The sequence below is a fragment of the Lynx canadensis genome, chromosome E3 (assembly GCF_007474595.2).
Source record: "Lynx canadensis isolate LIC74 chromosome E3, mLynCan4.pri.v2, whole genome shotgun sequence".
Taxonomy (NCBI): Eukaryota; Metazoa; Chordata; class Mammalia; order Carnivora; family Felidae; genus Lynx; species Lynx canadensis.
In genome coordinates, this window is record NC_044318.1 from 14,982,983 (window position 1) to 15,010,464 (window position 27,482).

The 27,482-nt window shown below is 48.3% G+C and overlaps 1 protein-coding gene across 2 annotated transcripts in view; it reads right to left on the reverse strand.

Annotated features, from left to right (window-relative positions):
- Positions 1-1,201: 1,201 nt before the first annotated feature.
- The window catches only part of SYT17 (synaptotagmin 17), an 83,370-nt gene continuing 57,089 nt past the window's right edge, over positions 1,202-27,482 (reverse strand). For both annotated transcript variants that reach the window (XM_030301260.1, XM_030301259.1), the window contains exon 8: positions 1,202-2,581. In XM_030301260.1, coding sequence (XP_030157120.1) covers positions 2,385-2,581 — 197 coding nt within the window. In that variant the 3' untranslated portion in view covers positions 1,202-2,384. The remainder of the gene's footprint in view (positions 2,582-27,482) is intronic.

The window sequence follows — 27,482 nt, forward strand, 5'->3', positions numbered from 1 at the left end:
CCGGTCAACCAGCAAATGTCGTCTGACGCATGCCTCCTGGGAAGAGCCAGCACGCACCGCATGCTTAGGCTGTGCGAGCATCGTCCAGGCAGATCCTCGCATGAGCCGTACTGGGGGGGAACTGTCACCCTATTTCAGACAGGACAGCTGGCGGTGCCCGTAGGCCACACACCCGGCCGATCACATGCCCCTCATTCTCTCTGCCTGAGGATTTCTTGGTGCTACTGAAGCTTTCTGAGCCCACACGGGACCGTCCTAAAGTGCCAAACGTTTAAGGTCTCCAGCGACAACCCTCGGGCCCTGAGGGATGAGGGTCAGCAGTTAACTATTCCAGTTTCCCTATCGCGATTGTTCTCAAGTGTGTTCTGTGGGGTCCCCAGCATGACTGAGCCCCAGCCGCCCGCAGTGCCGGTCGATGCAGCCTTCATCAGCTTTTCTCCTCTTACTCTTCCACTTAGGCTTCTGGGGCGGTCACCACCCCAGCGCCCAAGCTGCATCCAAGCCCTTGCTTCGAGGTCTGCCTTTGAGGTGATCTCAACTAAGACAACGAGGGGACCGAAGCCCAGAGAAGTCGTGAGGCTTGGAGGACACGTGGCTAGGGAGCAGTGGGCCCACGATTTGAACCGCGGCTTCTATGGCTCCAAAGCCCAGGGGCCCGAACACGGTTATCACCTCATCTCTAGTGCCGAACGCCTGCTGTGTACCCACCTTCCCTCACTCCCTGTTTCTCTCATGCTTTTACCCTCTTCTGGACAACCATGGGAAGAAAGCCATTTCACTTCATTTCTCCAATGCATTTTTAAAATGTTTATTTATTTATTTTGAGAAAGAGACGTAGACAGCGAGCAGGGGAGGGGCAGAGAGAGAGAGAGAGAGAGAGAGAGAGAGAGAGAGAGAGGGCACGGAGTCTGACACAGGGCTCACACCCATAAACCGTGAAATCCTGACCTGAGCCGAAACCAAGAGTCAGACATTTAACCGACTGAGCCACCCAGGCACCCCGGGGAAGTCATTTAATAGAGAAGGAAAGTGCTCTTTTTTCCTCCTAAGAAACTTAACCTAGCCCTCCTGCCTTTTGTCCTTGACCTCCAGGAGATACCGGTGCTCTGAATTGCTGGGATGGTTTGTTACACAGCAGTAGTAACCAAAACACCCTCGCACGCTTTATGCCCCGTGTTCATGAAGAAAAAGAGAACTCAAATGCATGGCACAAATAAATAATCTTTAATTTCAATAAATAGCTCCCCATTATGCCAGACAATAGGCTGTGGGAAAGATACAGAAGCATCCAACGGGGAGAGATCTAGCCTAACTACACTAATTCCTTAGCATGAGAAAAATGACTTTGGTTCACACACAAACACAGAGAGATCCTCGGAGTATGACAAGGAAGAAGTCATCTTGGATGGGGGGTGCGGTGGCCATTTTAATCCGCGTAACTGTCCTTTGCAGGTCTTCTGTGTGTCACTGTTACCAGGATTCGGTCAAAGAAGGTTACTTTTGCTCTATCATATTCTATTTACTTGACATACGCACATGCTGTTACTGAAGGTGGGGTCTTGACAGACGGGAGGACACTGGGTGAAATTTCACAGGGAGAGGCAGAGAGAAGGGAGAGCTCAGGACAGAGGTGCTCACCAAGAGGACACACGGGGACACACACACACGTTCACCTGTGAGGGCACCCACGTGAGAACATCCACACACGTACCCACAGGGGGTCCCCAGGAATAAGCTAACACAAGGACAAATTCAGTGAAGCCAGGGAAGTTTCTTACACTGGAATATTTTTTGTTGCCATTTGTTTTCTCCAAATAGTCTAATCTATCACGTCCACTAAAGAGAAGGCAAAGTACTTACACTTTGGGGGAAAGGTATCAGGTTGGAAGAACCCCAGGGATCAGCGGCCTGCTCAGAAGTCACCCAGTCAGCAGGTGTGCATTTTGGACATGGGGGTCGGGCCTCCCACACAGTGGCCACGCTCTTGCAGAATTTCGTCTCAAAGGAGGCTGGCGCCCGTGAGGAGGCCCTTTCTCTGGCCTGAGGGTGGAAAGTGCATTTTGAGGCAGGGGTATCAACAGGAACAAACACTGCCAATGAGTCTCACGGCAGAGCCCAGTCAGCTTGTGACATATAGATGGGGTTTCCAGAAAGTTCTCAGGCCTTGCTCATTGAGGGCAGCCATTTTGTGTTCAGTAGTCAGCTTCCTCTCTGTTCTGAGAGGATTTAGGATGTGTGTGTGTGTGTGTGTGTGTGTGTGTGTGTTGTGAGTGTGTAAGTGTGGATGTAACAGGCATGTGACACATTTTTTTCCGTCTTAAATTTTCTTCCTTTTTTTTTTTTTTTTTTTTTTAAACAAACGAAAGCTGCTTTTCCCGCAGCCCTCAGGTCACCTCCAGCGAGGCAGGGGACACACGGTCACACTCAGCCCGGGACCTGAGGCTGTGCCACTGCTCCACGGCAGTGCGGTGAGTGTTGAGCATCCGTCGCCAGTGGTTGGACTCGGAGGGGCCCGAAGAATACTGGCCGATGACAATTCTTCCGATGAAGTCGTTGCTGCTCTTCATATTGTGGCCGAACACTGGGGAGCCAGAGGGGCGGGGGTGGCAGGGGGGAGGTCGCGAGGAAGGAGGAGAACGGAACAGGGGGGCAAGAACAAGACAGAGGTCGTTAGTCTACACGGTCCTCTGCTGCAGACACGGGCTCCTGCTTTCGGGCACCACCTGTTTCTCTTATCGGTGAGAACTCCCCCCCTCCCTCATCCCCTCCTCTCGTGGTCCCTTCACTCCCGTGGCACCAGGTGGCCCTCACCACACCAGGCGTGTTGCCACCGCTCAGCCTTTGTCGTGGCTCCACCAGACAGCCGCATACCCTCCAACGTGCAGCTTCAAACTTACGGCCATCGCCCCACCCCACCGTCTGCGGAGCACTACAGCTGGGGACTTCTAGCGGGACAGTCAGCCGTCACTGGAGGCTGGCCGCGGACTTAACCCGGGGCTTCTCATTCGTGGCATTGCTGACATTTGGGGTCGGGTAATTCTTTGTCATGGGGGCTGTCCTGTGCCCTGCAGGATGGTTAGCAGCGCCTCCGGACTCTACACACTACATGCCAGGAGCTGTCACAACCCAACGTGTCTCCAGGTGGGGCCAATGTCCCCTGGGGGGCCAGTTCATGCTGGATGAACCACTGCGGGCCATGTGGCCAGACATCCTGGGCGATCATTTGGCAGCTCTAGGACCCTGGGACAAATGCAGACTGAGACTCAGTTTCCTCCTAGGTGATACAGGAACCTTTTTTTGGGGGGAGGGGAAAGAATTTTTTAATGTTTATTTATTTATTTCAAAAGAGAGAAAGGGAGTGAGCAGGAGGGCGGGGCAGAGAGAGGGAGAAAGAGAATCCCAAGCAGGCTCCACGCTCTTAGCACACAGCCCGACCTGGGGCTCAAACTCACAAAGTGTGAGATCTTGACCTGAGCCAAAATCACGAGTCGGACGCTTAACCACCTGGGCCGCCCAGGCACCCCGCAACAGTAATCGTGATAGTACCTGACCTCACAAGTCACCGTGAGGTTTCAGTGAGATAATGTGTGGAATGCTCTCAGCACACAGTACCTAGATAAGCACTCGATGAATGTTATCCTGCTATTTTGATCCCAGATTTCTGTCTGTGGACCTTTTAAAAAAATTTTTTTTTAATGTTTATTTATTTTTGAGATAGAGAGACACAGCATGAGCGGGAGAGGGGCAGAGAGAGGGGGAATCCGAAGCAGGCTCCAGGCTCTGAGCTGTCAGCACAGAGCCAGATGTAGGGCTTGAACTCATCAACCACAAGACCACTACCTGAGTCAAAGTCGCACGCTCAACTGACTGAGCCACCCAGGCGCCCCTGTCTGTGGACCTTTTATAAAAGAGATTTTATGTTTCCTCTGTTCCAGGCCATCAAGGCAAGTTTCCTGAGAGAAACGGCCATGGCAATGTCTTCTACCCCTTGTTGTAATGTGTGTCTCTTTGGAAGGCTTCCCTGTTAATTCTAATGCAAGCTTAATTTGTGTCTTTCAAGCCTAATGAGATAGTTAGCTTGATTTATCTTCTCGGCCAAGTTCTGCCTAATTCTTTATCTGCGTGTGGGTAGTCCGGGCATGCCATCTCGCTAACACGAAAGCAGGCTGTGTCTGTGTTATAAATGAAGGACTGCAGAATGGGAAATATCACAGATTCACCCAGCATGAGCCGAGCAAAAGCGGGCTGGATCCCAGGAGGGATGCCGATTATCAAATAAACCAGCTAAAATATGCAGCCAAAAACAGAACTTGAATGCTAATGAGCCTCTGTTCTCCCCTGTGAGGTTCATACCAAGAATTCTAAATGATGAAAATTGGGGAGGGGGGAAATGGGAAGAAAAAAAGAAAAGTGGAAAAACAAAACCCCAAAACCCCATCCATTGTCTAAATACCAAAAAGGCCCAGGATGAACGAGGCTAGCCTGTACCAATCAGGTCTAGCACCACTCAAGTGTCCAGCACCTGTCAGTAACGTGGACGAAAATTGGACCACGTATATTTTTTGTAACTTGGTAAAGTGTTCAGTATGCGTGGGTAATCTCGTTTACGTGAAGATCCCTTACAGAAGGGAGAAATCAGGACTGGAATCTTTGCTTAATAAGACATTACTAAGGAGCTCTCTGATGCATTGATTTTTTTTTTTTTTTTAAAGGTAACACTCAGGATTGTTTTGAACCATGCTTCGTGGGCAGTGTAAGGTTTGATCTCACCAAACAAAAACAAGTTACCAGAGTGCCCTTCTCTGTGGGCCTTGGTAAAGCAAGATAACTATGATGAGGCCACTCCAGGCATTCCTTGGGGGCAGAATGTTCTACCTTCCTCTGCCTCTGCAAAGCTCAAGAAGGAAAAAGGAAATACATCCTAGTAAATGGAATGTAGGTTTTCCTTGGGAAAGGGGTTTTAATAAAGAAAGGAAATCTCAAACACTCCCATGCACTGTTGGTGAAAGAGGAAGTTGGTTCAACTTTTGGGAGAGGTTCACAGTATCTACTCAAAATAAAAATGTTATAACTTGTGATCCAGCAATTCTATTTCTACGAATTTATCTCATAGATTTATCTGCACAAAGATATACATACAAGGGTATATTCTGGATATTAGATATTGGATAATGTCTGGATATTAGAGCCTTTAAGCCAAATCTGGCCTAATACCTGTTTTTGTAAATAAAATTTTTATTTATTTTTTTGAGAGAGCGAGCATGTGCCAGTGCATGCAAGCAGGGGAGGGGCAGAGGGAGAGAGAGAATCTTAGGCAGGCTCCACACCCTGCAAGGAACCCGATGCAGGGCTTGATCTCATGACTGTGAGATCCTGACCTGCATGAAATCAAGAGTCAGACACTAAACCGACTGAGTCAGCAGGTGCCCCTGTAAATAAAGTTTTATCGGAACCCAGTCAAATCCATTTGTTTACATAATGTCTGTGGCTGCCATTACACTACAGTAGCAGAGCTGAGGACCTGCAAAAAAGATTGTGTGGCCCAGAAAGCTGAAAGCAGTTTGTCTCATGCCCTTTCTGGAAAAGTTTGCTGACTCTTGCTCTAGAGCATTGTAAGAATGGAAAATGGAGGGGCATCTGGGTGGCTCAGTTGGTTGAGCATCAGACTCTCGATTTCGGCCCAGGTTGGGATCCTAGGGTTGTGGGATCACGCCCCATGTTGGGCTCTGTGATGAGCATGGAGCCTGCTTGGGACTCATTCATTCATTCACTCATTCATTCATTCGTTCGTTCATTCATTCATTCTCTCTCCCTCCCATCCCCCATCCCCTGTTCCCACACTCTCTCTCAAATAAAAAAAATAAATACATTTTAAAAAGAACGAAAAATGGAAATAATCAAAATGTCCATGAAGAAACGTAGCTGAGGCTGTCGTCCTCTGTCCACCCCCTCGGCCCACCCTAGAGGCCACCCAAAGCCTCTGTGGGTCGTGTCCTACCTCAAGCACCCAGAGCCCTCTGCCTGGGCCATGCCAGTCTGTGCTAACTATGATTTCTGGCGGAATGCTTGGGCCACTCAATAGCAGGGGCTGGAGACTAGGGTCAGCGAGCCACTGGGATGCCTATGTGACTGATTCCCTAATCAGTATCCCAGACATCAAGGCTTGAGTGAAATTCTCTGGTTGACAACCCTCCAAGTGTGTTTCCACTTAACTGGGACAATTAAGTGCTGTCCTTACAACTCCACTGGGAGAGGGCGACTGGAAACTCTGGTCTGGTCTCTCCTGCACTCTGCCCTGTGTGCCTCTTTCCTTTGCTGATTTGACTCTGTTTCCTTTTTCTGTAATAAACCATAACCGTAGTATAATAGCTTTTCTAGGGCCACCTCAGTGGCTCAGTAGTCCAAGCATCCGACTTCGGCTCAGGTCATGATCTCATGAGTTCGAGCCCCACATCAGAGCCCGCTTCAGATCTTCTGTCTCCCTCCCTCTCTACCCCTTCCCCGCTCACACTCTTTCCCTCTCAAAAATAAATAAACATAAAAAAATAATGATAATAGCTTTTCTAAGTTGGTGAATGCTTCCAGCCAATCACTTCATGGTCTTAGGGACCTTCCAAGCTGCAGTTATCCACTTACCAAATGTCCCAATTGGCTTGCCTCCCTTTTCTGCCTCACTTCCTCACTTTCCTGTCAATACTTCCTGGGATCACCTCCTTAGTAGTTTACCTGAACCCAAGTCATTGTCTTCAGATCAGCTTTGGGAGGCATCCAGAGTAGGATTGGAGGAGACTAATTAAATCATTCCTGATGTAATAATGCCATGGAAACCAATGTCACTGTTAAAAATGAGATAGACCTATATATATATATGAGATGGAAAAATCTCCAAGGCATATTGCTAGGAGACAAAAGAAGATGCAAAATAGTATACATAAACACACTCTCTTTTTTTGTTAAAAAAGTGTTAATATATAGAATAGAAAACAGTCTGGAGGAATTTCACCAAACTGTTGAGAGTGGCTCTCTCTAGAGAGGGAAAACAGGGAACTTTTTGCCTTCTGTATTATATAAGTATGTACAGTTTGCACTTCTTCCAAGTACATATTGCTTTGGAAAGAAAACAAGAGAAAAACAAGTTGCCATTAGAGAATCCACATCTAAATCGCCAGAAGGGGAAGAAGACTAAAAGGAAGTCTAATATCCTACGCTCCTTATCCCACTTTGCAAAGTAACTTGGCTCCGTGAATCATTTGGCCCTCGAAAGGCAGGCGCTCCTCAGTGATTCAGCCTTTCTGACGGGGAAACAGTAGCTGCCGTGACCATCTGAGTTAACTGGCAGGCTTCAGCACTCGCACACCACTGGGTAAAGTTATGGCAATCTTAACAGTCTTTTAGAAATCGAACATTTAAAATGAAAATGACAGTAAGCCAGAGCGGAATAAAACTAATGACTTCTATTATAAAAAAGTGGCCTGGGAGAGTATCAAGATTTGCCACCACTGTGAATTCTAGGGAGCGTGTTGTTGGAGAAACGGGGACTTAAGACCAGATACATGTAGAATCCAGAAAGGGGTCCAGAGAAAGGGGGCTGGATACCCCAACCCTTCCATTTTACAGATAAGGAAACCAAGTCACTGAGCTCGTTGTGACAAAACTTGAATATCTGCAGCAACTACCCCGTGAAGGGAGCCAGTTCTTCGTAACTAGATCCCTACTTTCTTCCTCTTTAGGAATAATCACAATTGGCAATGTCGTTGTAAGGCATCCCCAAATATTCCTACTGGTTGTTCTGGGGACTCATTCTACTACAGTCACTAGTATTAGTGGACGATGTACCCTAGTCATCTGAAAGCAACTTTCCAAAGACCTGCACGGTGGTAGCACAAAGGCATCACAATAGTCAGAACAGATCCCAAGCCCGTGCATCAAACCCATAGAGAGGGCTCCTCACATATTCTCTAAGAATCTACTTCCTCTTCGTGGATTTAGACATACTCCGAATAAGCTTGGTCATCTGATTTCCCCATGTGCAGTAATTTAAATTAATTTAGTGGATTGTGACTAGCAGACAGATACAAGAACTTTAAAAAGTACAGCAGAGGGGCACCTGGGTGGCTCAGTCGGTTAAGCGACCGCCCCTAGACACGGGCTCAGGTTGTGATCTCGCAGTCGTGAGATTGAGCCCAGCGTTGGGCTCTGCACTGAGCGTGGAACTTGCTTGGGATTCTCTCTCTGTGCTCTCTGCCCCTCCCCCACTTGCTCACACACACTCTCTCTCAAAATAAACAAATAAACATTAAAAAAAAAAAAAAAACTACAGGAGGGGCACCTGGGTGGCTCAGCCTTGGTTAAGAGCCTGGGTGGCTCTTGGTTTTGGATCAGGTCATGGTCTCACGGTTTCGTGAGTTCGAGCTCCGTGCTGGGCTCTGCTTGGGATTCTTTTTCTCTCTCTCTCTGCCCCTTCCCCATTCGCACTGTGTCTCTCAAATAAATACATAAACTTAAAAAAAAAAAGTTATAAAAAAAAAGGTACAGGAGAAGGGGGCCACTTGGTAAACGGGCAAACAACCCTGTACTCCTTCATCCGGCCAAGGGATATTCACTTTGTAACCATTTATTTTTACAGCTATGGCTCGGAATCAGTCAGAAAGTTCAGTTTTCCAGTTAGCAGGTCAAAGAAAGTATGAAAAGTTTTCTATTAAGCACAGTTAAAATTTTAAAGCCTTTTTTAAAGTCAAAGGGGAGAGGGTCCAGTCAGTGTAAGATTTACTCACACAAAACCCCTTTAGTGCCCTTTTCCCCCATGGTTATAGAGCAGAGCTGCCACCTTGCCCAGCAACATGCTGTCACCTGTCAGTCACACTGTGTTCTCTCCCTAGCCTTGACAAATCTCAAGCACCCTGATGCTTCTGTCTCTGGGGACAGTCCTCTGTGCAGACAGATGAGCCACCAAAGTCCAGTTCCATCCTCAGACAGGGCTTGGGTACATCTGGCACGTTCCACATCCTAGAATTTTAGGCTCAACTTATCTCTAAAGAATTATCAACAAATCTGTCTGCCTCTGTGGCACCACTCACCATGGCAATTCAGGCGAGGGAAAGAACTCTGGCAAAGCCAAAGCATGATGAGAGGCACCCACTGGGCTCAAGGACCAGGCTTCGAAGGAGCATGGAGAGTAACGCCCCTTTATTAAGCACCTACCATATGCATGGTCCAGGGCTAAGCACATCATGTGGATTAACTTGTGAAATCTCCTATCAACCCTCTAGAGTGAGGCTTCTCACCCTTAGCACTAGTGACATTTGGGACCAGATCATTCTGTGTTGTGGGGCTATTCTGAGCATTGCGGGATGTTCAGAAGCACCTCTGAGCACCGGATGCCATTAGCAAGCAGTCCCCTCCCCAGTTGTGACAACCCAAAGTTATCTCCAGACACTGTCACACATCCCCCAGCAGCAGCATCCAACCCTTCTCCATTGAGAACCACGGCTCTGAGGCAGTTGCTATCACTGGCCCACTTTACAGCTGGGGAGACTGAGGTGCAGGGAGGTACAGGGAGATCGCCCACTTCTCCAGTCAAAATCTGGGTGCCCTGAGTGAGTCAGGAGCAAGCTAAGGCTTTGACATGTTGATATTTGCTGTGAAAATGAAGCTGTTCTACCACCCAAGAGCTAAACTCTTTGGGTTGTTAACTGAGTTTGCCAAGGCAGCCGGTCTGGAAGGGAAGCTGGATGACTTAGCGTGTGGGTGTCATAAACACTGCAAATTAAAAGGAAAAAAAAAAAAAAATCTCAACAGCTCCCCATTTTGCATGTATGGTTCCCAAGGTGATACCCCATGTGCAGCCTCAAGGCTGACAGCACAGTGCAGGGGTGCTCTCAGGTCACGGCCCCACCTCGTCACAGACCCTGTAGTCCACCTGTTGGGTGCTGAGTTGAGCTGTTCCCCCACTTCTGGAAAAAAAAAATGCATGAAGCCAGCAAAACCCATCCTGGGCTGTTTTCCAGTCCTCCCTAATTCCTCAGCACGGAGGGATCCCCAGACTTTGTCTAGATGTTCAAGAGTTACCTCAACCTTCAGAGAAGCCCCAAAGCAGTCACCCTGGCCCTGTTTCCTCCTGTCTCTCCTCCCCACTGGCCAGCTCAGACGCACCCCAACAAAGATGGTACCCATTCTCTTGTCAACCTTCGCAAAACTTCCTCAAACTATAGCACTCCCTTTTGTTTCTTTTTCTCTCTGAATGTTTCAGATGTTTCTTCAAAACTAGGTAAATCATATCCCTTCCCTGGGCCTCAGTTTTCCCATTTTTACAACGGGTATGTCTATTTAGGTTTTAAGGCCCTTTTCAACTGTAACATTCCTTTGGTTCTAAGAAGTTTCATCCATGACTTAAGGGTGAGGTTTCATTTTGTGATTCACAGCAGCTATTCAAACAGCGCATTCTTCTCCATGTTTTTCCTTCCGACAGTCACAAGTACAATTTAGATAACAATGTTATTGTAATCAAAAATCAGCAATACCAAATCCTGAGTCCTGTAGCTAGGCAATGAGAAAAGTAGTTTTTATACATTTTTTGACTCAATCCCCACCACAATCCTATCAGAGAAGGTACTGTTTATATCCCCATTTTGCAGACAGAGAATTAGAGGCTCAGAGGGGTTAGGAGGTTGAGCGCCCAAGGTCACAGAGCCTGCCTGTGGCAAAAAGGACGGACATTCAGAGCTCAGCATCACTTCTTCTCTTAGAAGGAAAAGTCTCACCCATTCCCCCTTCCACGGACCCTGATATATGACAACAAGATTGGGAGTAGAAATATTTTGCATGTGAATGTGTTTGTAGGGGAGTTCGGCCCTCCAGCTGGTGTGTGAGGCGCCATGTTGGAGACCTTCCCATCATCTCTCTGGGCTTCAGCAGGTCTGCCTCCAGCATCTGAATGGCTACTTCTTTAGGTAGGCAGCAGACAAGGAAGTTGTCTTATGTCTACCGACTATCGATACGAAAAACAGTGCATATGGTGTGTCAGCCCCCGTTCTATGGATTCGTGATGACACTAAATGATTTCATCCCCGCAACTCTATTTACAAGGTGAGTACTATTATTGTCTCCTTGGGCCCACACACTACCTTCATGGCCTGCTTTCCTGAGGATGCGCTAGAGAGAGCCCCGAGCGTGCGGTGGGCATGTTACCTTGACCCCTCGGACTTGCCTTCAGACCTCTCACCCCACTGAAAGCGCGAGGCCCAGGGGCACCTGGGTGGCTCAGTCGGCTGAGCATCCGACTTCGGCTCAGAGTCTTGCAGTTCGTGAGTTTGAGCCCCGTGTCGGGCTCTGTGCTGACAGCTTGGAGCCTGGAGCCTGCATCGGATTCTGTGTCTCCCTCCCCACCTTTCTCCGCCCCTCCCCCACTCATGCTCTGTTTTTCTCTCTCTCAAAAAGAAATAAACATTAAAAAATTAAAAAAAAAAAAAAAAAAAGAAAGCGCAAGGCCCAGGGTGGAAGTCCCTTTTGGCCAGGTCTACAGGATATATACGAGCTTAACGAGTTGTTCAATTCCTTTCATGCAGTGGTTCTCAGCTGGGCCTGTTCTGTTCCCCAAATTTGGCAAAGTTAGGAGACATCTGGACTGTCACAACCAGAGGGGGAATACAGCTCAACACCCTACTGTACTCAGGACAGCCTCACAACAAAGGATCATCTGGCCCCAAACGCCCGCAAGCACTGAGAATGAGCAACCCTGCCTTAAGGGAAAAGCATGTGGCCTGGGGTTTCCCTTCATTAATCCACAAACCTGGGAGTGGAGGAAGAGGCTCTGAGAACTGTCACTGTGGCCTTGGAATTAGGTCTTTTCCACCTTCCTCAAGACATAGGACTCAAGATTGAGATTCCCTTTGAAATTCCTTTGGACCACGGCTGGTCCACTTTTTCACTCCTCTGTGCGGAAACTGAGCCATGTGGAGCCTGCGTTTATAAAGATGGCATATGGGTGGAAGAATCACTTTCAGTTCTGCGTGTGAATCACACCGTCTAGGAGGAAGCATTTAAAGGTGTGACTATAATATAATGTGCTTGTTTTTACACGAACAACCACAATGTATGTATCTGAAAGAGGATCATCTTTGTACACTTGTTTCTGAGCTGCTGGCATCCCTCTGGGGGAAATGTTCGCTACAAACTGGCTTCAGAGCTATTTGCAAAACACCTGCTGAACCCCCAAGGGGGTAATTAATCGAATCTTCCCCTCCTAGTCTTCAGAAATAATTGAGAAACAATTGAGAAAATAAAGGAGAAATATCGCAGACATGTGAGTCACTTGGAAGGCTTTGAAAAAGCCTAGTGCCCAGAAACTCAGTCCAAGAGATTCTGTTGATTGGTTTGGGGTCAGGGGCTAGATTCCAGGGTTTTTCAAATGCTCCCCTGGCGATTCTCATGGGGCCAGGTTAGATACACTGTGTTAGATGCAGAACAAAACAGTGGTTGGATTGGTAGTTCAGCTGGACTGTGGGAGGGGGCCTGGCCCTATTAGTTGTTCTGGAATTAAACTTCTCTGACCAAAACCAGTGGAGGCCTTGTCCCTGCAGGGCCAAGCCTGAACAGCAGGTGCCCTGAAGGAGCTACAGAGAATCCCACCCCTCCCCGCCCATTGTAGGCAGGTAGGTCCCAGCGAGAGGAGGGCTGGGACCCACCTTAATCCCATCCAGCAGAGGAAAACTGTTCCCAGTCAGGTAAGTCAACTCTTCCCTGGGAGAAGTGGATACAAAATAACAGAGAATAAATCAAATAATAAGATGAATGAAAGAGAGCCCAGAGGTGTTACATCAGGGGAAGGGTAGGCAGACTTTTTCCATAAAGAGCCAGACAGTAAATATTTTAGGCTTCAAGGGCCAACTGTAGTCTCTGTTGCAACTACCCCGCCATTGCAGCAGAAAGCAGCCACAGGGGCGCCTGGGTGGCTCAGCTGGTTACGTGTCCAACTCTTGATTTTGGCTCAGGTCACGGTCTCACAGTTCATGAGATCGAGCCCCATGTTGGACCCTGGGCTGCCAGCACAGAGCCTGCTTAGAATTCTCTCTCTTCCTCTCTCTGCCCCTCCCCTACTCTCTTTCTCTCTCTCTCTCTCTCTCTCTCTCTCTCTCTCTCAGTAAACAAACATAAAAGAAAGGAGTCACAGACAATATGTAAATGAATGCACATGAAGTGACATAATAAAACATACATATTTGGTCTCTGCCGCCACTTCCTGACACAGAGCTCCTAAAACCCTTGTAATTTCCAAGTGAAACGGATGATAGGAGCATCTTTTATTATAATATTTGGTCTTAGTCCCTGGTTCACGACACAAGAGCTTCTAAGACCCATGGAATCTTCAACTGGTGAGTGTCTTCTTGTATACTAATGATATGGCTGAGGTCTCCAGATGGTTTCAGGATGGGATCTAGCTGCCAGAAAGCCCAAGGCATGATTAGAAGGTTGGACCTTTCAGCCCATCCCAACTGCCCAACCTCTGGAGAGAGGAAAGGGGCAGGAGACTCACTTAATCACCAATGGCCAGTGATTTCTTCATAAGTCACGCCTGTGTAACGATTTTCTGTATGTCAAGCTTCAGCAAAAAGTCAACTTTAAACAACAAATGAATGGGAACTAAAGTTTGCCACTGGTCTCGAAAGGCGTGGAAACAATATGAATTGAGAGATACACAGAGAGATGGTTAGACGTGTGACAAAGCAAACAGCAAAATAGTCATTGTAAAAGCTAGGTGATGGGGATACAGGTGTTGACTGAATAATTCTTCCAATATTTTCTTAAAGGGTCTCAATAAAATGTTGAGACAGTAAAAGACAAACACACAAACTCAACCGTTTTAGTTTCATAGCCGTTAACTTGCTTCTTTCTGCCCCAGAAATCTGTTTCCGGGTCTGTGCGGCTACTCCGTTCACAGGCTGGTCACAGGAGGGAAAAAGGCCACAGTCCCCGGAGAGAGGCCGAGGAGCTCCCGGTGGGTCCCACCAGGTTATCCCAGTGACCACAACAACCAGACCACACATGGCCAGAAACACCATCCTGGGCCTGAACAGAAGGGTCGAGCACCCTGATGTGCTGTCTAATCACAACAGCAAATGAAAGATTCAAGTCTACTTTTGACCGATGAGCACGCTGGATCCTGTTCAAGGCGCACCCCTGCCTTAAATGCCTTTCTCCTTCCACAGGAAAAGCTCATGACAGATGTCCCATGCCATGAGACTCCCAAGAAATGCAAATTAAAATCACATCCACATATTTTATTTAAAAAAAAAAAACACTGGGGCGCCTGGGTGGCTCAGTCGGTTAAATGGCCGACTTCAGCTCAGGTCATGATCTCTCGGTCCGTGAGTTCGAGCCCCGCGTAGGGCTCTGTGCTGACAGCTCAGAGCCTGGAGCCTGCCTCAGATTCTGTGTCTCCCTCTCTCCGACCCTCCCCTGTTCATGCTCTGTCTCTCCCTGTCTCAAAAATAAATAAAACGTTAAAAAAAAAAATTAAAAAAAAAAAACACTTATGGGCTCCTGGGTGGCTCAGTCAGTTAAGCGTCCGACTCTTAGTTTCGGTTCAGGTCACGATCTCCCGGTTCATGAGTTTGAGTCCCATGTCTGGCTCTGCACTGACAGTAGACAGCCTGCTTGGGATTGTCTCTCTCTCCCTCTCTCTCTGCCCCTCCCTCGATTGTGCTCTCTCTCTCTCTCAAAATAAATAAATAAACTTAAAAAATAAAGAAGTCACTAAAACTAAAAAAATAAATAAGATAAAATTAAAAATTAAAAAAAAAATTCTCTTCGGTTTTATTTACTAAAGTATTATTTTCACAGAATAAAATCCATCCATTTTAAGTACACAGTTGGATGTATACTGATTATTGTATACGAACACGTAACTACCACTATAATCAAGATACATAGTTCTCTCTCTCCAACAAAGTTCCTTCTCTTCCCTTTCCCTTCCATCCTTTTCCCTGACCCAAGTGGGCCAAGTTTTGCTTACACCAGAATTTCATAAAAATGGAATCACGTAGTATATAGTCATTTGCATTATACCGTAATGTTTTTGAGATTCATCCATGTGTATGTGTATTAGTATCTTTTTCTTTTTTATTGCTGGGTAGTAGTCTAATGTATGATGTATCATAATTGGTTTATCCATCCACAAGTTAATGGACATTTGGGTTGTTTCCAGGTTTTTGGCTGTTAACAAATAATGCTATTAGGAACATCTGTGTGCATGACTTTTTGTGGATGTATGTTTTCGTTTCTCTTCCACTCCTAGTGGAATGCTGGTCTGTATGGTAAATGTGTATTTAACTTTAGAAGGCCATGCATACTGTTTTCCAAAGTGGTTACAGCGTCTTGCATTCCCACCGGAAATGCAGGAAAGTTCTAGTTGCCCCACATCCTCGCCAACCCTTGGTATTTTCAGCCCTTATTTTTAAATTAAAAAAAAAAATTATTTATTTTTGGGACAGTGTAAGTGGGGGAGGGAAAGAGAGGAGGACAGAGGATCCAAAGCAGGCTCTGTGCTGACAGGCTGACAGCAGTGAGCCCGATGTGGGGCTCAAACCCACGAACTGCGAGATCATGACCTGAGCAGAAGACGGAGGGACACTCAACCAACTGAGCCACCCAGGTGCCCCGTGTTTTCCGCGTTAGCTGTGCTAGTGGATGCGCAGTGCATTTACGGTGGTTTTACTTTGCATTTCTGATGACTAAGGAGGTAGAGCATCTTTTCTGGTGCTGCTTTCCCGTTCCTGTGTCTTCTTGCGAAGGGCGTCTGTTCAAACCTTGGCCCGCTTTTTACTGAATTGTGGACTGTTGTCTTGTTACTGAGCTACTAGAATTCTTTATGTATTCTGGATACAGGTTCTTTATTGGTTATGTTTTGCAAAAAATTCCTCTTTTTTTAAATTTATTTTTGAGAGAGAGAGGAGACAGAGCGAGTGGGGAAGGGGCAGAGAGAGAGGCAGACACAGAATCCGAAGCAGGCTCCAGGCTCAGAACTGTCAGCACAGAGCCCGATGCGGGGCTCGAACCCACAAACCGCGAGATCATGACCCGAGCTGAAGCCGGATGCTGTACGGACTGAGCCACCCAGGCGCCCCCAAAAAATTCCTCGAGGTGTGCCTTGCTCTTTTGTTTTCTTAACTCTTTCAAAGAGCAAAAGTTTTAAACCTTGATTAAGTCCCTGTATCCCTTTTTCACACAGTTCATTTCAAAATAAAATAATTGCACACCTGGGTTCTGGAAGCCAGCAACCAGTGTGGAATTGCTTTGCCGAGGGCAACTGAGAAATGAAAAATTAATCTGAGGCAGATCGGGGTGGGGGGGCGGGGAGGGTGTTGCTGATTGCCTGTGATTATGTTTCTGTACTTTTCCATATATTTGAATTATTATATAATATATATTAAAAATCAAAATGCTTTTTAAAGGTAAAAAAAAAATCACCTCGTAGCTGTTCAGCACTTCAGAATCTTCAAAACTTGTTTATTTCGCCTTACAAGAATCCTTTTTTGGGCAGCCAGGAGTTGGGGCCTCCCTGGGCCACAAAGGTGCAAAAATATTTGCCAAAACCATCTGTTTCATTTGCAAGAAGACAGAAAAGAATAAAACTATGCCACTTTCTTTTTTGGTGGGGGGGGGTTGCAAATTTTGACACTAGCTATCAAAACAGACAAACATCTATGCTTCGATCAAGCAATCCCACGGCTGGGTTTTAGTTCATGGTATATTTGGACACATCAGCAGAGACGCGTTGAGGATGCCAACCCCAATGATTCTTCTAACTGCAAAAAAAACCTGGCATTAGTCCCAATGGTACCAACAGGGGACTAATTAAATAACTTCTTCAACTCCTGGACTTAATGAAATATCACGTGGTTGTTACAAATAATTAGGGGAATCTGTGTTCCGTGTCAGCCACGCTGGTCTGCCGGCTATCTCTCCCATGTAAAGGCTTCTACACTTGCTATCCTTTTTGGCTGCAATGCTCTTCCCACACTCACTCACATCCACGTGGCACATCTCCGATCTCCTCTCTGATAGCCTTCACATCCTGGCTCAAATGTCCCCTTCTCCATGAGGCCTTTCCCGGCCACCTTGGAAAAACTCGCAATCCTCACGCCCAAGCTCACTATTCTCTTTCCTTCCTTCTGTTTCCTCCTTAGCATCGAACATCATCTCTACATGGCATCATACGGATTTGTTTTGTTTGCTACTTGTCTTCCCATGTTCAAGTAGCCACCTAATGAAACTGGGACTTTTTTTTAACGTATATTTATTTATTTTGAGAGACAGAGAGAGAGCGAGCAGGGGAGGGGCACAGAGAGAGAGGGAGAGAGAGAGAATCACAAGCAGGCTTGGAATTGTCAGCATGGAGCCTGATACGGGGCTCGAACTCACAAACTGTGAGATCATGACCTGAGCTGAAATCAAGACTCAGACGCTTAACCGACTGAGCGGGGGTGCCCCAGGTGCCCCAAAACCAGGATTTTTGTCTAATTTGTTCACTGATATATCCACGGTGCCTGGCTCTCCTATATATAAGTATGCTAATATGAAAAAATGCCCAAGAACCATTATGTGAAAAGAGCAAGTTACAGAAAAGCATATATATTTTGGATACTCACAATAGCAGGTGGAGATACACACATGCATGCACACACACACACACACACACACACACACTCATGTACACCTGCCAGATATATAGGCACATACATGTGCACATACACATAAATGCATATATTCCTAGAAAGAAGACTTGTTAGGAGTAACCACCTTTAAGCAGGGAGAATTTTTACTTTTTATTCTACTCTCTCCTAATGGTTGTATTATATACACATACATGTGTGTATAAATATATATCCTTTATAATTACTGAAAAGCCATCAGAACTCCTCTTCCCTTGTGAACCCTGCACATCAACACATGCAAGTGACACGTACCCATAAACCACAAGGTGGGGAGGAGCAGAGACCGGATTTAAAAATACCCTGCTCCTCTTCCTGAGAGGGCCCCCCACCCCCTCGCCCGCAGAGCCAGGCTGCACTCCATCTGTCCAGGTCATACCACCTGGGAAGGCGGCTTGTTTGCAGAGCATGCTTCTGTCTGCCCACATTTTTATGGGTGGAAGCAAGGAAGCCATTTGAAAAATCTGCACAGATGAGCACACATTCACCCAAGAGTTTCTACCCCTGAATTCTTCACACTCAGGCAGCCAAAGAAAAACCACTAAGAATGAAGAGAGCTTAAAATGCCGTAAGGAGAAGAAACATGCCTCTAACAGGCACCTAACTGGAGCAGACTGGCTCTGAGCCGGCACCCGCCTGCCCTTCACAGAGGTCACCACCTCACCCCGCAAACGCCAAGACCAGCAGATCCACCGCTCTGGTTCGGGGGTGTCTCCACCTCAGCACCATCATGGGGGGCTGTCGGTGCATTGTGGGATGCCAGCAGCATCCCTGAGCCCTACCCACCAGATGCCAGTGACACCCCTGGAGTTGCGACAACCAGAAACGCCTCCAGACCCTGCCAAATGTCCGCTGGGAGACAACATCGGCCCAGCTGAGAACCAGTGGTCAACTCCTTTCGTACGTCAGCAGGTGCCCAGGGCTTGCCAGCCAAAAGGTATCTGGCGAATTCACTGCAGGAACTGCTCTCGTTGGGCTGAATTCCCCGAGCCTGGGGTTTGGTGAGGTGGGATCCCCCCAACACTGACACTCATGGGGGAGCTCAGAGGCAGCAGGTGCTCGGGGAGGCAGGGGAGCAAGCTTGTTCAGGGCCCAGGTTGGCTTTTATTTGCCCAGTTGGGCCCCTTTGGCAGAGACGGCCGTGAGGTCACCAAAGCCTTTTCTTCCTGGACGAGCAGCAGGACTGTTATCTCAGCCTCCCCCTCGCGGGGAGCTGGAGCCAACGGAGTCTGAATAGAAGTGAAAGTGATATTCCTAACTTCCAGGCTTGGCCTATTAAAACTTCCCACACAATCCTCAACACTTTCTCTCTCTTTCCCAACCACCAGCTGGAGGTGAAACCCTCCACGGCCTGAGAAGACGGCAGAGCCACAAAACAGAAGGGGCCTGGGTCGCTGAATCCTTGCACGGAAGGCTACTCGTGAAGGAGCCCGCAAACACCAGTGTGCAAGCAAGAAAGAAGCTTCTACCGTGCTAAGCCCGACACAGCATGGCTGGTCTACTACAGCAGCCTTCCCCTCCCTTAGTTCATACAGTGACTTTAAGCAAATCATCTGAGCTCTTCCTCCTCTGTAAAATGGGGATAACAGTAGTACCTCCCTCGTCTGGTTGTTGTGAGGGCCAACTCAGATAGTCCTTGGGGCGGTGCCTGGAATCCACTAAGCCTTAATGAAGGTTGCCTGTTATTAAGAGTGGGAAGCGGGGCGCCTGGGTGGCTCAGTCGGTTAAGCGGCCAACTTCGGCTCAGGTCATGATCTCGCGGTCTGTGAGTTCGAGCCCCGCGTCGGGCTCTGTGCTGACAGCTCGGAGCCTGGAGCCTCTTTCAGATTCTGTGTCTCCCTCTCTCTGACCCTCTCCCCCATTCATGCTCTGTCTCTCTCTGTCTCAAAAATAAATAAACGTTAAAAAAAAAAAAAAAAAAGAGTGGGAAGAGAGCTACCACTGAGTTCCTGCCCTTCCCATTATCCCTTCTGTGACTTCTCTTGTGAGGCACCCTCAATAACCTGGGAAAGAATGATTTGCCCCAGTCCTCAAATGCCTCAGGAACACCCTGGGCTTTACAGAAGCTTCTTGTAGTAAGGCTGGGGACCCTCATTTGATCACAGAGTTGTCCATGCCCCCCTGAAGTGTCCTAACCCCTCCTGACCGAAGACACCACTGAGAGGGCCAAGATGACCCTGAACCAGGATGCAAGAGGATCCCACCCACGAATCATCCATAGGCTGCCTCTCTTCTGCTTCTCCAGCCCTGATAAAATTAGGCAGAATAGAATCTAAAAGCAGACACGTAATGAGAAGTTTGGTGCCCGGCCAGCGGACACCTTCCTGGGCCTGTGTAACTCAGGATCACAAAGAAAGCAGCCGTGAGATAAGCCGCAAAGACCCTCCCTCCCCCAGCCGGAGTGGGGCACCAGCGCCTAAAGACAGAGGGAAGGCCTACCCCTTGTGCCCGCTCGGCTCATTCTTCACCCACCTGTTGGCGGGTGAAGAATGCCCTTGCCTAAGGCTGTCTCCAGAAACGATTGCCATTATAAGCCAACTACATCCTGCTTTCCTGTGGGGGCTGGGGGTTAGGCAGAAACCTAGGGGAGCAGCTTTCATGTCAGCTTACACACATGGAAAGAGAAAATTACACCCACTGAGCATCTGTTATGTGCTAAGTATCCCTACACGCACATCATCTCACTCCTTCGGGAAGGCAGAAGCCACATCTGTCACGTTCGCCAGTTTTCTCAGTGCCTAACCGTCTCAGGGGGGCGGTTTGTGAGATTAGGCCCCGCACTGGGCTCTGCACTGGCGGCACAAAGCCTCCTTGGGATTCTCTCTCTCCTTCTCTCTCTGTCCTTCCCCTGCTCTCGCTCTCTCAAAATAAATAAACTTAAGTAAAAGAGAAAGAAATACTTGTCATCTAAGCTTAACAAGTAAGCTTAAGCTACTTTTGCTCTGACCTCTCGTGTAACTCACTCCCCTCATTAACTACGCTCTGGCCACTTTCGCCTTCTTGCTCATTCTTGCCTCAGGGCCTTTGCACTTGCCATTTCCTCTGCCTAGACTGTTCTCCCTGATCTTTGCATAGCCAGCCCTTTCTAAGCTTATATTACCCACTTTAAAGTGATGCTCCGGCCCCTGTCACCATACTCTGTAATTATTTAGGTGTTTCTTTGTCTCACTCCAGCTAGCATACCAGTCTCATGAAAGGATTAGTTATTTCTGCCTCTCTGCTATTTCTCTAGCAACTAGCACAGCACCTCAATATAGTAGGGGCTTGATAAATATTTGAGGCTGTATAACTCAGTGACTGAGAGTCCAGATTCTGGACCCAGAAGACCTTGAGCACAGTACTTCCCCAATCAGTGCCTCAGTTCCTCCTTCATAACATAATTGCAATTCCTATGTCACAGTGCCATGAAGATGAAATGAGTTAATTCACGTGAAGCACTCAGAGCAGTGCTGGGCACACAGGAAGTGCCATGTATGTGTTTGCTATCATTGCTAAAGATGGAATGAGCTACCTCGAGGTAGACCTATGTTTTTGTATTTTCGTTTTATTTATTTTATTCTATTTTAGGCGCAAGCGAGCAAGGGGCAGAGAGAGGGGGAGAGAGAAGTGGGGCTCACCCAAAGTGAGGCTCGAGCTCACCCAATGCGGGACTCAAACTCACGAACTGTGATATCGTGACCTGAGCTGAAGTCAGGCGCTTAACTGAGCCACCCAGATGCCCCCTCCAGGTAGATCTTATTTAAATCTGACAGGTGGAAAATGGAGGTCCAACAACATGAAAAGGTCCTACTTGAGATGATTCAGTTACCACGCTCTTTGGGTCTGGTTCTCTGACTTCTAAGCCAAAGCTTGATCCACAAGGTCTCCCCGAGATGCAGGCAGATAAGGGACACTCAGCCTGTGCCCCACAGTCCCTAGTGTTTTAAAGGTTAAGCCTTCTCCCACTGACGAGCAGCTCTGGGTTGGTGCAGTCAAGACAAAGAATGGACAGAAGGACTCTCCGTAAAGGATATTCATGGTGTCTGGTTTATTCCACCAGCAAGCCTTCGTCTTACAGCCACCAGGTGCTGGCCTTGGCTGCTGAGCCCGGCGGCTTCTCGCCAGCACTGAAGCACAAGGCAAGGCTGAATCTGGCCTTCACTGGCTCTCCTTTCCCACTCCTTGCTGAGGCTCTGCAGGGACTCGTGTGGTTGGATAAATCCCCAGCCCCCTGATGCTTTCCCCCATGGAGATTTGCCTGGAATGAGGTTCCCTCCAAAGGCACCAAACACATTAAACAACCATGCAAATGGAGTAAAAATCCCCAGGAGCCCTGGCAGCTGGCCTGGTCTTTAAAGGCTGCCACCAGAACCGAAAATGAATGTTTAAGATCCAGCCAAGTTTTACCACCTGGGTGGATGGACTCTGGCAGCCTCAAGGAGCTCTCCGGAGGAGAAGTGAGGTGGGAGTGCTCTGCCAGGAGAGCCAGGCGTCTGCTTCCATCTGTTGACTGCCTATGCCCACATCCAGGCTCAATGTCACATCCACCGAGCCCTCACTAAGGGCCAACTGCTGTGCTAATAACATTACATACATCGTTTCCTTTTGTCCCCATGGCACTCTAAGAGTTGGGAGACTGAAATCTACAGACAAGGAAATGTTCATTCAGAGGAGTTAAGGAGCTTGCCAAGCCAAGATAGAGGAGTGTCCTTTACATCTACACCATGAGCACTTTCTGTTGACTCTGCCTCCTACCTTAGATCTCACAGTTACTTTTTTGAAGCCCCTTTTGCCACCTCTGTGGTCCAAGCCACCATCACCTGTCCCTTTGACCAGCACTGTAGCCTTCCACAAGGTCTCTTCGCTCCCCCTCTTGCCTTCTGACAACACCATCCTCCATTCCACAGCTTGGGTGATAGTTTATTAATTATTTTAAATGTTCATTTATTACTTAGAGAGTGAGAGAGAGAGTGCGCACAAGGGAGGGGCAGAGAGAGAGGGAGACAGAATACCAAGCAGGCTCTGCCATCAACACAGATGTGGGGCTTGAACCCACAAACCACTGTGATCATGACCTGAGCTGGAATCAAGAGTCGGATGCTTAACTGACTGGGCCACCCAGGCACCCCTGGACTGATACTTTAAAACATGATCATAGCACTTCCCTGGCCAAATACCCTCCAAGGGCTTCTCAAGGCACTTAGGAAAAAAAAGTGAGCTTCTCATCCTACAGCCTCTACTTGACCTGCCCTGTGGTACTTTTTCCAAACTCACACTGCCTTCTGTGCCCTGGACATAATGGGGTAAGCTGGGAGAACAGGTGAAGTGTCTTCCTACTATTCAAAGCGTGGTCTTCAGGCCAGCATCGGTGTTACCTGGAGCTTATTAGAAACACAGAGGCTCAGGTCTCTCTCAAACTTACTGACTCAGGATCTGCATTTTAACAAGATCGCCAGGAGATTCACACGGTCATCAAAGTGTAGTTGGTTAAGAGTGAGGAAGACTTGGGAACCAAACAACTTGGGTTGGAAGCCTGGCCCAACCATTCACCAGCTGGATGACCTCGTGGCCCAAGTGACCGGTTATTTCCTACGTAGTAAAGAATTCATTGTGTCCACAGAGGGATCTGGTCTATGCCCTTGGCTCCTGGGAGGTGATCTCCGGGTTTCTGGAATATCCTGCAGGGGCTATGTTTGCCTCAGGGCCCTGGCCACTGGACAATGTGATTTATGGGGAGAGCTTTGGGGTCTCCTGGAGGAACTGACGATGAGAGGTATTAGCTGGACCTCTGGGAGGTGCTGGAGGCTGAAGTTCAGCTGTCAGAGAGTGCAAGATGGAGCCCCAGTACAAGTTCTGGACACCAAAGGCTCGGTGAACTCCCCTAATCGGTAACATTCTATGCACAGTGCGCACCTAGTGACCAGGAAGAGGCAGCGCCATCCAGGACTCCTTGCGGAGAAAATGACCGGAGGCTCCGCATCTGGACCCGTTCTGGACTCTGCCCTGTGTGTCTCCTTCCTGGGCCGATTTTCATCTGTGTCCTTCTGCCACCATGAGACTGTAGTCATAAGTAACACTTTCTGGAGTCCTGTGAATCATTCTTGTGCATCATTGAAACTGCACGGTCACAGGGACCCTGACTTTCTAGCCAGCTGGTCTGAAGTGAGAACAGGGCAGTCTTGTGGGGACCATTCTCGCAGACTTTGCAGTTGGCTCGACTCATTGCAATCCCTTTCTCTGAGCTTCAGTTTCCCCAATGAATAATGGCCACCTTGTAAGTTTATTGAAAGACCAAATGAGATAATGAACTCACAGGGGTTTCACGATAAATATAATGTCCCCACTATTCAGTCAAGGAAACTGAGCCTCACCAAGGCAAAGCCACTTGCCCACAGTCACGGTCCGAGGCCAGGGCTGGCTGAATTCAAACACAGCGTGATACTGCCTCCTCGTGACTTGCTAATGCTTTCTGGGAAGGGAAGGACAGTCGTGGGGCCCCTGAGCTAGTGGTCCAGCAACCTGGTAAGGAACTCATGGGACGTCTGGGGGGTAAGTCCCTCACTCCCATCCTGATGGTCCCCACCATACTTCTCTCTTTTCCCCTTCTGTTCCTCTTTCCCTCTAATCTTTTTACTCTGCTGATCACAGTACATCATTTCTCTTGATCTGTCTGTAAGTTCACTCTTTCCTCCATCATCTCCATTCTGCCTTTGAGCCCATCCAGTGAATATCTGATTTGTCATTCTACTTTGCTCTGCGAAAATTTCCACTTGGTTCTTTTTTCTGTTTCTCTACTAACCTGCAACATTCTCTACCATACCATTCTTTCCAAGAGGATTCACGCTTACTTCTTGGAGCATGGTTGTAAGAACTTCTCTAACGTCTCTGTGTGATCATTCCAATATCTGGGTCATCTTGCAGTGGGTGCCTGCTGATTATATTTCCTCTGACAATTTGCCAGACTTTGCTGGTTCTTTGTGAACCAGGTCATTCTGGAGTGTATCCTGGACATTTTGAATATTATATCATGAGACTCTAGGTCTTGTTTAAATCCTTCTAAATAGGGGCACCTGGGTGACTCAATTGATTAAGCATCCAACTTCAGCTCAGGTCATGATCTCGTGGTTTGTGAGTTTAAGCCCTGCATCAGGCTCTGCAGCCTGCATCCAATCTTCTGTCTCCCTCTCTCTCTGCCCCTACCCTGCTCCCACTCTCTTTCTCTCTCAAAAATGAAAATAATAAAAAATTACTTTAAAATAAATAAATAAATAAATAAATAAATAAATAAATCCTTCTAAATATATTGGTTTTTCAGTTGCATCAGGCAACTGACGAGGTTAGGTTCAGACCACATGTTCTAACCCGCCTTCTATATGCTGTTTTTTCTTTTTTTTTTTAATTTTTTTTTTTCAACGTTTATTTATTTTTGGGACAGAGAGAGACAGAGCATGAACGGGGGAGGGGCAGAGAGAGAGGGAGACACAGAATCAGAAGCAGGTTCCAGGCTCCGAGCCGTCAGCCCAGAGCCCGACGCGGGGCTCGAACTCACGGACCGTGAGATCGTGACCTGGCTGAAGTCGGACGCTTAACCGACTGCGCCACCCAGGCGCCCCTATATGCTGTTTTTTCAATGTCAGTTAGTTTTCAAGGTCTTTTCAGTGCTCTTCCTATCTGTCCCCAAGGGGCCAGCTCCAGACCCGGGTGGTAGTCTACACTTTGTAGTTCGGTTCTCAAAGTCTCCCATGTACTGCTTAGGGTCATATCCACTCACGAGCAGCTCAGGGTGAGCCCAGGAGTTCATATGTAAGTTCATGGGCTTCCTTCTGGGGCTGCCTTCCTCTCTGCAATCTTCCCCACACTCTGGCCCACAGGGGCCCACTTTCATTACCCTCCATCCAGAAAGCGGAGGCTTTGGTCTCCATGCTCGGCCGCTCGCTTCCTGTGACCGGATCTGGGTCTTGGCCGGAGACAAGCGCCTACCGCCGGGTCCTCCCACACACTGCCAACCCCAGGGCACTTCAGGGAGCACAAGCCGGTCTGGTTCTACGGCTGAGTTGGCACAGCTTTCGTGTCAATCCCTGGCTCGTGGACACTGTACCAGCTGGCAGCTTTGGGGTGACGATGATTAGGTGAGGGAGCTAGGCTAGGGAGACAGCCACAGGCAGCCGGGCCGAGCCGTTAACCTCAAAAGCGCCAGCATTTCAACTCTTACACACTGGAATTATTCAAATGACAGGCATGATTTTCCAAGGGGCTATTTCTGGGGTGCACAAGGCCACATGCTGATTTGCCTTTACTTCCCATCATAGGAATAATCTGCTACATTTTACACAAGAGAAAGTCCAGACTCAGAGGGGTGGAGTCCTCTGCTTGAAGTCACACAGCTGGCTAACAGTGGGGCCAAGATTCAAGTCCAAGTCTGTATAACTCCAGAGTCCGTCCGCTCCTCTATGGCAACATCCGTCATCATCACCGTCACCATCACATTGGTATTCACGGAGCACGAACTGTGTACAAGGCACCGTGTAAAGCTTTCTATATGATGTACTGAGGTCGGAAGGGTGTAAGAGGAGGAAACTGAGGTTCGGGAAAGGGACGTCCCTGACCCAAGGTCACATGCACTTGCTACGTGGTAAGGGTGTCATGTGAACCAAGCCGTGTGTCACCCCGATCCATACTCTGAATGGCTGTGCACCCGTTTCTCTAGGAGGTAGAGCTGCGCCTGGTGCCCGGTCAGTTGGGCAGGGAGAGGAGACAGAGGCTGTGGGGAGGCTGGAGAAGAGGCGTGGCAGAGGTGGGCTGAGGCCAGATGCTGGGGAACATCTGTGGCCCCGAACAAGCCCACAGCATCTCTCCATCTCGAGGGAGTTTCTGGCTCTCGCAGAAAGGCTCTGCCCCTCTCAGACTGGCCTCCTCTCCTGTCCTCGGCTGGAAGCCCTCGGCTTCTCCAATGCCCTGCTTCCCGAACCCCGACACTTTTTCCAGCGGGTCCTCCACTGCCCGATCAGCCCGGAAGTCTTCCCAGGCGCGAAGGTAGCAGCAGCATCGCTCCAGACCTTCTATCTCACCCTCCACCACGCGACCCCGCCCACCTCATCATACCAGCAGATTCAATGAACCAATTTGATGCTAGAGCTGCAGAAAGCCAAGCAATTATGGAAGCAGACCAGGTGCCTTGGAACTCACTCTCAAAGAGAGGCCTGGGAGGCCTCCAAGCAGACAGTGGGGTGAGGAGGGAGGCAGAACAGTGTGGGCGAATGCTGCTAACCCAGGCTGTGCAAGAGAATCACCTGGGGAGCCGTGAAACACATACCCCCTTCTCCTTCCCCAAACACAGATGCTCTGGCTCATTCAGTTGCTCTGGCCTGGGGCCTGGGCCTCAGGATTTTTTAAAGTCCCAACATAATATATGTAATTTTTTTTTTTTCAAAAAAATTTTTTTACATTTATTTATTTTTGAGAAACAGAGTGAGACAAAGTGTGACCGGGGGAGGGGCAGAGAGAGAAGGAGACACAGAATCTGAAGCAGGCTCCAGGCTCTGAGCAAGCGGTCAGCACAGAGCCTGATGTGGGGCTCGAACCCACGAACCGTGAGGTCATGACTTGAGCCAAAGTCGGATGCTCAACCGACTGAGCCACCCAGGCACCCCAATATACGTATTTTTTAAGTGTTTATTTTATTTTTGAGAGAGAGATAGAGCACCAGCAGCGGAGGGGCAGACAGAGGGAGACACAGAATCTGAGGCAGGCTCCAGGCTCTGAGCTGTCAGCACAGAGCCAAACGCAGGGCCTGAA